This window comes from Sinocyclocheilus rhinocerous, unplaced genomic scaffold (genome assembly GCF_001515625.1).
Source record: "Sinocyclocheilus rhinocerous isolate Xijiao unplaced genomic scaffold, SAMN03320098_v1.1 scaffold812, whole genome shotgun sequence".
Classification (NCBI taxonomy): domain Eukaryota; kingdom Metazoa; phylum Chordata; class Actinopteri; order Cypriniformes; family Cyprinidae; genus Sinocyclocheilus; species Sinocyclocheilus rhinocerous.
Window position 1 is genome coordinate 144,561 of NW_015639023.1, and position 11,498 is coordinate 156,058.

Below are 11,498 nucleotides of genomic sequence, written 5' to 3' on the forward strand. Positions count from 1 at the left end.
CACGCTTACTGAAATGTATTTAATACTTTGTACAAAAGCCTTTGTTGGTAAAGACAGCTTCATGACGCCTCCTGTATGGAGAAACTAGACACATGCATTGCTCAGGTGTGATTTTGGCCCATTCTTTCACAGAGTCTTCAAATCCTGAAGGTTCTGTGGGCCTCTTCTATGAACTCTGATCTTTAGTTCTTATTTTCTATTGGATTTAAGTCAGGTGATTGGCTGGGCCATTCTAGCAGCTTCTTTATCAGTCCAAAGTTTACTCATGTTACTCATGTAAATTAAATTAAATAAAAATGTAATTAATTTAAATTAAATTAAAATACATTTATATTTAAAATACATTTTTATTACACTTACAGCGGGTAAAATAAGTATTGAACACGTCACCATTGTTCTCAGTAAATATATTTCTAAAGGTGCTGTTGACATGCAATTTTCACCAGATGTCGGTAATGACCCAAGTAATCCATACATACAAACAAAACAAATAATTTCAGAAATAAAGTCATGTGTAATAAAATTGAAAGACACAAAGAAAAAGTATTGAACACGCTTACTGAAATGTATTTAATACTTTGTACACCAGCCTTCGTTCGTACAAGAGTTTCCTTGACTGTGTTTGGGATCATTGTCTTGCTGAAATGGTGGACCCCTTGTTTCATCTTCATCATCCTGGTACTGTAGGTGTTGGGACTGAACCAGCTAATAACCAGCTAAATACTTTCCACTGACTAGGGACAGGATTGCTTTCTAATTACTGATAGATTTCAGCTGGTGTCTTGGCATTCCATGCCTTTTTGCACCTCCCTTTCTTCATGTGTTCAATACTTTTCCCTCTGTCATTCCATTTTATTACACATAACTTAATTTATGAACTTGTTTGTTTTACTTTCTCTGCGTGTATGGATTATTTGGGTTATTACTGACATCTGGTGAAAATTTCAAGTCAACATCACTTTATGATTTTATTTTATATATTCCAAAAATGTTCATTCCATATATATATATAATATAATTTAAATATTTATTTCCTGTGTGGCACCTCATATTGCATTGTGATGAATTTGTCATCAGTGTGTGTTGCACACACATGTATGTGGGTTATAGACAGAGATTCCTGTTTTCTATAGACACAGCCCTTCCTCTTTCTTCACAAACACTCCTTGACCGTGTATTCCTCATAAACACGCATACTCGCTCATGCTGCCCACCCTGAACACACTAGCTTCAGCTCTGCCACGTCTCTCTCATGTCTCTCTCTGTTTGTTCCTCTCTCTCCTTTTCTCTCTTCTGTCACTTTTCCTCATGTATGTTTGAAATCTTTCTTTGTGCATGCTTAACATTCCTCTTGTTTCTTTCTTGTTTATTCTGTCTTTTTCCTCCTTTTTCGTTCATACTTGTATGGCTGCCTGTGTTCTACCACTCTACAATCTCTCTTTTTCCATCTTGATTGATTTTCTTTATCCATGCATGCGTTCCCCGTTCTCCACTTCTCCTGCTTTTCGTTTCCATTCCTATATTCCCTATCCCTCTCCTCTCCCTGTCTCTCTCTCTCTCTGTCTATCTGTCTCTAGCCCTCTGAATGTGTTGGGCTCTGTCCGCCACTCTTCCTCTTCTCTCTCCTCTCACACCTCCAGTGAGACAGGAAACCTGCTCATCCTGACAGACAGTATGATGGAGCACCCGGAGGACCTCTACCGCATGCAGGTGGGCTACATTAGCTCATAATATACACATATAGTGCACAAATTCACCCTAGTGACCAAATAAAACACCCTAGCATTCATGCAGCCAAGTAGGCATGTAGAATATCCTAGTGTAACCCCTCCGGTTCTACTTAACCCTCTTAGAGTGGGATTCAAACCAACCACAGCCTTTAGTATCGTCGCTAGTGCACCTCTTCAGGCCAGGGGAGTGAGGTTTACCTGCACAGCTCTTACTAGCTGGCCTCTGTTACAATCACCCCCCAAACCTCACTCCCATCCGGGTCACGGCACTAATGTAAAAGCCCTCTGGTTCTACTCAACCCGCTCAGGGGTGCATTTCCCAAAAGCAACTATGATGGCAAGTTCTGTCGTTACCAATACAGTTCAATGAAACTTGCGACCATAGTTAGCTAACGATGCTTTTGGGAAACACACACCTGAGTGGGATTTGAACCAGCCTTTCCGACATTGGAGTTGGGCGTGCAACCAAGGACGCTAAAGACCGCAGCCTCTAGCATCAGTCACTAGTGTGCCTCTTTAGATCAGGGGTCTGAGGTTTACCTGCACAGCTCTTACTAGCTGGCCTCCGTCACACTAGCAACCACCTGCCACCTTGCAATGCCTTAGCAATATCTTAGAAGGCTGTAGCAACCGCATATAGTAACCTATAAGTACCATTGCACCACTTAGGAATGCCATTGTTACCACTCAGTACGGCCTAACAACTACCTGCAGTGCTTTAGTTAGCAATGCCTTAGTTATCACCCAGAACATCGTAGAAGCCTAGCAACATCTCAGCAACCAGCCACCACCTAGCCTAACAACCCAACAGAACACCCTAGCATCTGCATAACAATGCCTAGCACTGCTAACACTCTAACAAGCACCTATACTATCCTATCAATGTCTCATTCGGTTGCTTTGTTATGTCCAGTGTCAACAGGCTCTAGCTGTTGTGGTGTGATGCAAGCAACAACAGTTGCATCCGGTGTAGACACAGCATTAGCACAGCAGCAACCACCCATCACCTAGCAACAGCCTAGCAACCACTCAGAATACCCTATCAATCTTACATCCACCTATTAGCGTCAACCACTTACAACAGCAATGCCCTAGCAATGCATTAGAACACACAAAGATCTGCAAAACAAGCGCTAGCATTGCTTAGCAACACCCTAGCAGACTAAGATCATCCAACCTAGCAACCACCAAGTAATACCCTAGTAACTACTCATAATATCCTAACAAAACCAGCATTAATGAACACTCATAAGTCACCTACAATCACCCATGATCTATCAATTCCCAAGCATCCTCTAAGAACCTAGAAACTGTCTAACAACATCCTAGCAGGAATATTGACAACCTTGCAACCTCTCATAACACCCTAGCAACCACTTAAAAATGTCCTAGTGACCACCCAGAACACCATATCAATCTAGCATCCACCTACCAGAAAATGTAAGGTAAATTTCTAGAAACATCTCAGAATTCCTGGAAATTTTCCAGGATTTTTGGGAAATTTTCTGGAATTTACTGGGAATTTTCTACCCTTTGCAACCCCAGACAACCTCTCAGAACACTCTAGCATCTATATAGCAACAAGAATGCCGTATCTGATCTTTTAAAGTCCTTTTTGCTCCCAATATAACACTTCAGCCCAGTCCATCATCGTCCAGTTTGAGTTCGACGCATTCAGCTCCATCTCAGATGATTAACTCAGGGCACAGCAGCATCAGAGGTGAGCGCCAATAAACTTTTCATAAAGTTTAACCTTAGGAACAGCTCAGTTGAAAGTCTCAACTTAAAACTGAGATATATTTTATTTACTTTCTCTCCAGTTGGGTCCCCATCACTACCTGACAGATACAGACACAACCGAGAGATATTAATGCTCCTACCACCACACAGGGACCGTCCCAGCAGTGCCATGTACCCCAACATGACCGAGAATGGACAGGTGCGTCTACCGCAAGACAGAGCTAATTTGATTTTTTTTTTTTTTTAAACCAGTTACACTCGTGCCAGGAAATGACAGTTTAAATGGTACGGTGATGGCAGTAATATAATATCAAAATATTTTTTTTCTTTTGCATTTTCCACCAGCCTACTAACCATCAGAGGGCTCTTTACCATCAGGTCATTGGTCCCTGCAAACCCTGCAGTGACCCCAATCTCTCTGTGGCTGATAAAGGTATGACTGGGTGTGTATGATTCTCTGAACCCACTGTACCTCTCTATTCCTTCACAGTCCCACAATTCCCTCAGATCAGGCATAAATCCACAATACACACTGAAATTGCATACTGTCAGAGTAGGTACTGCATTTGATGAAGAACTTACTTTGTGACCGGTAGCAAGTATGTTCAATTTAGTATGTGTCTATGAATTAATGCAATCCGGATGTGCAATCCGTATGCATCACAGCTTTCCTTAATATTTGGAAACTGCACACAGTCTGTTAAAGTTCATGGTCGCTTCATTTTTAAGACTTAATTTTTGCTGGGGACAAACTAGACCAATTCAAGACCAAGTCTTTGAAGGGAAATTACTTGTACTTAACAGTTTCAGCCAACAAATGTAAATGGTGAGTTTCAGTGTTGGTCTAGGCTTCTCTGAACCCACTGTACCTCTCTATTCCTTCACAGTCCCACAATTCCCTCAGATCAGGCATAAATCCACAATACACACTGAAATTGCATACTGTCAGAGTAGGTACTGCATTTGATGAAGAACTTACTTTGTGACCGGTAGCAAGTATGTTCAATTTAGTATGTGTCTATGAATTAATGCAATCCGGATGTGCAATCCGTATGCATCACAGCTTTCCTTAATATTTGGAAACTGCACACAGTCTGTTAAAGTTCATGGTCGCTTCATTTTTAAGACTTAATTTTTGCTGGGGACAAACTAGACCAATTCAAGACCAAGTCTTTGAAGGGAAATTACTTGTACTTAACAGTTTCAGCCAACAAATGTAAATGGTGAGTTTCAGTGTTGGTCTAGGCTGGTTTTGAGCTGATGTAACTGGTTTACCAGCAAACCATGCGTTTTACTAGTTCCAAACCAGCTCTGAACTGCCATCATTATTTGCAGAATTTGTTATTAACTTGATCTCTGGTTTATCAAATTGTGCCTCAGCCTAAAAAAAGCTCAGAAAGCAAGACTTCCTTGGTAAACCATCTTCACCAAGAATGTTGTTCAAGTTTATTGCTGAATGCTGAGTCTAGTTGACCAACTTCACCAGCTAAGTAGAACAGCTGTCTTGGTAAAGCAGGTTTACCAAGGAAGTCTTGCTTGTTAAGCTGATTTTTGATAAACCAAACACTTGTTAATAATTAACAGTGGATACCAGAGTTTCCAGGCTGGTTAGTGCTAGTTTAGCTGGTTTACCATCATGCTTGATACTCTCCAACACATCCTAGCTGGTTCTTGGTGAAGCTGGTTTGCTAAGGAAGTCTCATTTGTTAGGTTAGTTTAGCAGTCAATTGGATACACTGGGATCCAAACCTCAACATTTTAAACAGGGATTCCTGAGGTATATGACTTTCAGATGAGGATCCAGCGGGTCAGTAATGAAATGTATGATGATGGTGGTCTTTGTTCTTTCTGGCAGTGTTGACAGCTCCCAGCAGCTGGAGTTTGGACAGTGGCACCAGGGACACTCTGCCTTTCCTCTCTGCCCATGTCGGGAGTGTGATGGTCCCACCCGTTCCCCCCCGCACCCTTCCTCCCGGTAAGAAACAATATATTTGAGGAAAGGTTTCAATGAAGAGAAAGACATTTCCTGAAACCATTCCTTTTACTTTTGGAATGGTTTGTAAAATGAATGTTTTGTCATTATTTACATTGGATCTTCTACACATGATGAGGTGCCACAATATGTCTGTTTAGCTACACGAGCTGATTTGACAGACATTTGGAACGTGTATCTGCCAAGGTGTGCATGGACTATTTGGAGGAATTTATGAAAAGATGAAGCCAATAGAGTTAAGAAATCAAAAGATGCCTGCTTAAAATATTTTGTACATCGTCTAATCCTAGTGGAATCTTTATTAGATTGGACTTGGCTTCATTAAATATCCTCCTCTGTTTTGAACAGATGTTGCTGTTGCTGCATCTTGAGGGACGTAGTTACTGTAAATCACACCTCTAAGCTTAAATCCATATATAGAAGCAAACTGGTGGTTGACAAATAACTTTTTTTTTACACACACTGTTTTTCACACATTGTTCACTATTTGAATATTTTGTTTATTTTATTTTAAAATGCACATGCCAGTAAATTATAGGAAAAAAGACAAGAGATTGGGGTATATTGCTATTGCTATTTTGAATACAGTAATATTACACATCACGTCAACTGCCCAAATGTGGCATCCTCCCTTTCACCCACCCTACATTGGAAGTGTAGCATCCTTTTTTTCATTTAATAGTTATTCCCACATTTGATCATTGATCCTTTGCTGATCCATTGCTCCTCATTCCCTCTTCCCGACCCATTATTCTCCTCTGAACAGTTCAGAAAGAATCCTTCATAGTGCTTGCTGAGTGAATGCGCATGCTGACGTGTGTTTGCGTGCAAGTGTGTTCCGGCGTGTGCTCTTTCCAACCCTGGTTCTGTCCAACTGTGTCTCCCCTTTAGGACACTTCTCGATGCACTTTGATGCTTTCCACCACCAGATCAACGAACTCCCTCCAGCTCTCCCCGCGCGCGCGCTAAGAAAGGTATCCTCCGCTTAGATGTGTCCTGTTAGTCCTCGTCATGCATGTCCACACTAGCATTCCAAGATGTCTTACGTCCTGTAGACCTCAGATGTCCCCCAGTCAAATCACCCTGAGCCGAACTGTACCCGAGTCTGGGTCAGAATATTTTTTGGTGTTTGGGAGTTCTTGGTGTCCCTAAGATGCTAAAGTGTTGTGCATATTGTAATTCATGTGCATGTGTATATGTATGCATCTGTAGTGCAATTATTATGTGTTTGTGAATGTATGTGCCTGGGTTGTATTTTCTCTGAAGATCAGTTGGATGAGAATTTGTAAAATGAAATTTGAAGGGTTCAGTCATCCAGAAACACTTTTACATTTGTGGATTTAGTAAATCTCCAGCACGTGCTTTCAGATGGAGCGGCATTTACTACACAGAGCCGTAGTTCACTGACAAGCTACGCAAAATCGCGTTCAAAATCGCAGGCGATTCATTGCCGATTATGAACGCGATTTTGCGTAGCTTGTCAGGGATCTATGGCTCTGTGTAGTAAATGCTGCTCCATCTGAAAGCACATGCTGGAGATTTACTACTAATCACAGAACCAGCTTTACTGACGAGATGAGCATGAAAATCGCATTCGATTTTTTGCACAGCCCTAGTCTTTGGAATAAAATATATTATTGTACTGTAAAATATTTAGTCACAGTTAGAAGGTAGACTTCAGCTCTGATAGTGGCTGAAAGAAGTTCTCAATCCTGCTTCTGGAGATCTACATTTCAATCCAAATTTGATCAATATACCAGAAGGAGCCAAACAAGGTCTGTGTTGCTTACTATGTTTACTGCTGATGTTGGGAAATGCCATACTTTTGGGTAAACATATTTGCAAGTCACTAATATACAGCATCAAATCATTTTTGAATTTATGAATAGATTTCAGTCATGAGAACTCTCGGGATAGATTGTAAAATCTTTATAATTGTAAATAGAATGTACATAGGCTTGGTCTTGGTGGACTAGATCTGCTACGCTGCTACTGCAGAGCAAGTAGACTTGCTTCTGCTAAATGCTCGGATCATAAAATTAAGGAAACATGCTGCTGCTGCTAGAGAAAGGAAGATTCCCCCATACAGCAGATCTAGACAGGTGGCACTGGGGACGGGGTGGGCTAAGATGAGGACACGCATAGGTTACAGACGCAGCGTTCATTGAATATGTCCTGGTTTCGTAGGTAAACAGTAATGAGTACTAAATCTGATTGGGGACATTAAATTGAACTAACCAATTAGAACGCAAGTAGAGTTTCATTGCTGAACTATTCATTCTAACGTAGGTTATTAGGTCGATCCTAATGATCTGAGTGGTCTGTTAGGTTTATATTCAGTGAGCATATCTGCAATGTATTTAGGTCCTAGGCCATTGAGTGATTTATAAACGAGTAAAAGTACTTTAAAATCAATCCTAAATATAACTGGAAGCCAGTGTAAGGACCTGAGGACTGGTGTGATATGCTCAGATTTTCTGGTTCTAGTCAGAATCCTGGCAGCAGCGTTCTGGATGAGCTGCAGCTGTCTAATAGTCTTCTTGGGAAGACCGGTGAGGAGACCATTACAATAGTCCACCCAGACAATTTGGTTCTTTCTCATTAGTTAACTTAGTGGGAGCATATACAGGCAATAATTGTGCCTTGTGGGACTCCGCATGTCATGGACGTCCACTTAGACTTATGCTCTCCTATACTCACATAATAACCTCTCCCTTCTAAGTATGACCTGAACCATTTGAGTACCATCCCAGAAAGCCCGACCCAGTCTTCCAGTCTCTCTAGAAGTATGTGTCAAACGTAGCACTAAGATCTAGTAGTACCAGCACTGATATTTTGCCAGAATCATAACTAAAGCGAATATAATTTATTATCTTAATGAGCGCTGTCTCTGTGCTGTGATGCGGTCGGAAACCAGATTGAAAATTGTCCAGATATCCATTTGAGTTTAAGTAGTTGTTCAGCTGATTAAAAACTACCTTTTCAATAATCTTGCCTATAAAAGGAAGATTTGATATTGGTCTACAGTATAGTTGCTCAATATGGTGTTATCAAGATTGCTCTTTTTCTTTTTCTAATGTCATCCTACTGGTCTTACATTTTAACACTGCAACTGATAAGGTGTTAATGCAATATGTTGTATATAAACACCTTGTTTACCTTTCCTCACCAGTCGCCCCTGCACCCTATACCTGCTTCACCCACCAGTCCACAATCGGGCCTGGATGGCAGTAACTCCACCTTGTCCGGCAGCGCCAGCAGTGGTGTCTCCTCCTTGAGCGAGAGCAACTTCGCCCAGTCCTCCTCCGAACCTCCGGCTCGAGCCGACACCTTGGACTCGATGCCGAGCAGCCAGGCCTGGACCACGGACACGGAGGAAGCCGAGAGTCCCTACCTCCCTGTGCGCTACAGCGTCTCAGAGCCTGAAGTTCTGGACCCTCTCAAGCCCGCTCCCTGCCGTAGTCATTCAGCCCCATTGGGCGTAATCCCAGGGATGCCCACCGATGGGCACCACCATCATCACCTCCATCTCCACCATCACCACCCACATGCAATACACATCACCCATCCGCACTACCACCACCATGAGCCTGCACCTGCTCTGCCTCCCAAACCTTACCTTAGGGAAGGGTGTATCCCTGAAGAGGACCTGAGGCCGGTTCCAAGGCCAATGCCACGCAAGATCTCCCAGCCTCTGCTCACTAACAAGGAGGAGCAGGCCAAGGTGGCCTGGGAACATGGCATCAGTGAAGAATAGATGAAGAGCAAGGTTAAGCTTGGACTGTTGGCTTTAGTGTGATTGGTGGTTGGGTTTTGGGAAAGTCCCAAGAACTGACTGGGTTTGAACCTCTACTCTACTTCCCATGTATCCAGTGTAGGTCTTTGAAACGTTTTAAGATGTGCTTGACATGTTGCTGAGTTTCTACATGCTAGTGAGACATTTTGTTGTGTGCTTAGTGGTTGTTGATTGGGAGATGCCCAGGAGCCTTGAGTTCAAACTGCTTGTAGAGCCCAAGCTACTTCCCCTCATTAGTATCAGTATATTGATTGGATAATTAGTATCAGTATATTGATTGGATAATACAGATATGGTCACGAAAGGTATGAAAACAGACTTTTCAGATTAAACAGGAAGCACAAAATCACATTCAGGTGGTTTTCAGGTGTGCCAGATCCAAGCATTTCGTGTCCCAAAAGAGAGATACACCTCTTGTCAAGGTCTACAACTTGTTAACACTTCATAATCATCATTACAATAGTTTTGATTGATTGACATCATACAACTTTAAAAAGAGTGTCGATAAACCTTACCAATAGACATTGTTCTGGTTGGGTTGCACTTTAGCACTTAACCTTAGAGCACCAAATACCTTATAATTTTTGTCTATATATATATTTTTTAATCTAATTATTTGGTCAAAAGTGGATTTGTGGTTCCTTAGTGGCTAAAATTGAAATTAAGTTCACTTTCATCTCGGTAGCGCACATAAGGGTGGATTTCAGATCCACGAAGATATCTTCATTGGCTAAATTCTCATTTCTTCTGACAAGATACTTCCCAGTCCAATGCAAAAGCCTCAGACATGGTTTTATTAAAACAGCGGTTGATATAACATGCTAACACTTCATTACCAACCTAAAAAACACTTAACAGAACGTCTGCTACCTCCTGCACGGTTGCGGGAAGCTTCTCCTCAAGAGAGAAATCTGCACTGATGTGACAGTAAGAGTAAAGCCTCATTACACCCACAATATTGTCGTGCTGCGAAAGCAAATCAGCCACTCTCAACGCTACTACCCCGTTACGCTAATAACACAACAGCCAAAGCGCTGTTAAATCAAAGCCATTTCACAGATGGTCTCCTCACGGTAAAGCGGCTTTCGGTCTCAGTAGGTTCCTTTGGGAATTGATTTCCGTTCCTCTGAGTTGACAGTTTTCATAAAGAAGTATATTTTTAGATAGAGCTGTTATAAAATTCCAAGACTTTAATACAAATGTAAAGTATTAAAAAATACAAAAAGAGAGTTAGAATAAATACAGCTTAGATTATATCATATACTATATTGCTATGAAAGATTATATCACACATTTATAAAGATGGAAACAAGGCAAGATTCATGAGTGTTTTATGTTGTGAGTTGAGTGACTTCGATAAGTCTTTCAGCTGCCGATAGATGCAAATTCAGTACCCGATGTTCTTTGCATATTAACTTCTGACGACTTTGAACGTATGTGTTATTTAAAAAGCTAATTTTTATGTACAATGTGCATGTTCTCTTCAGTGGTGGTGATACTATTACCCTACATCACTTGAAGGGAGGGTCTGGTAGAGATATTGCTTGTACTGTATATCTACACATCCTCATCCACAACACCATTAACTAGCATTTCATGTCATGTGAAACTGTTAATTATATCTGCTTTAAGCAAAACACCGCTTATTGAGTCTGGAGTAAACTTAAGTGGCAGGAAAAACTTAAATCTGCTGGCCCATTTTAATTTCATTTTCCAAAAGAAAGCAAGAACATTCATCCAAGAAAGCAACAAATGGTAAAAATCTATATTTTAACATTATTATTATTTTTTTTGTATTATTGCTATTATGGGTATTGTTCCGTTAATTTTAGAATCTAATCTTTTTTTTTTCCTGCACTGTTAGGCCTACACAAATTGTATGATGTGGTTTAATTTGGTTTTATATCACTTAATTACAAAAATATGTTATGGGTTTGAAAAGTACTTTTTATTTATTAAAAGTTCTGGTATGTAAGTATGAAATGTACTTCAACACCAATACTTGAAGAATATCAAAGGCAAAAGGCAAGTTTAAGGCGATCTTACAGCGTTTTTGTGTGCTTTTATGATATGAAGACTGTACTGTTCATGGCAGTATATGTACAGAGAGAAATGCATGTTATCTTAATGGCTGATATGACTGATAGTTCATCACTCAAGGCCTTTTTATGGCCAGGGAAAGCAAATACATGCAAATGTGTTGATAGAGGACCTTCTTTAGATGTGGGAATCTCTAATT

General features: G+C 40.8%; 1 protein-coding gene across 5 annotated transcripts in view; it reads left to right on the forward strand.

The window, feature by feature from the left end:
* Positions 1–11,178, forward strand: part of LOC107750976 (dedicator of cytokinesis protein 3-like) — a 150,430-nt gene extending 139,252 nt beyond the window's left edge. For 2 of the 5 annotated variants that reach the window (XM_016566543.1, XM_016566542.1), the window contains 7 exons: positions 1,578–1,710; positions 3,369–3,450; positions 3,551–3,669; positions 3,816–3,903; positions 5,326–5,445; positions 6,355–6,437; positions 8,636–11,178. In XM_016566543.1, coding sequence (XP_016422029.1) covers positions 1,578–1,710; positions 3,369–3,450; positions 3,551–3,669; positions 3,816–3,903; positions 5,326–5,445; positions 6,355–6,437; positions 8,636–9,220 — 1,210 coding nt within the window. In that variant the 3' untranslated portion in view covers positions 9,221–11,178. Of the gene's footprint in view, positions 1–1,577; positions 1,711–3,368; positions 3,451–3,550; positions 3,670–3,815; positions 3,914–5,325; positions 5,446–6,354; positions 6,438–8,635 lie in introns of those variants that run through there. The other 3 variants (XM_016566545.1, XM_016566546.1, XM_016566547.1) reach the window with 3 other exon arrangements.
* Positions 11,179–11,498: the final 320 nt, after the last annotated feature.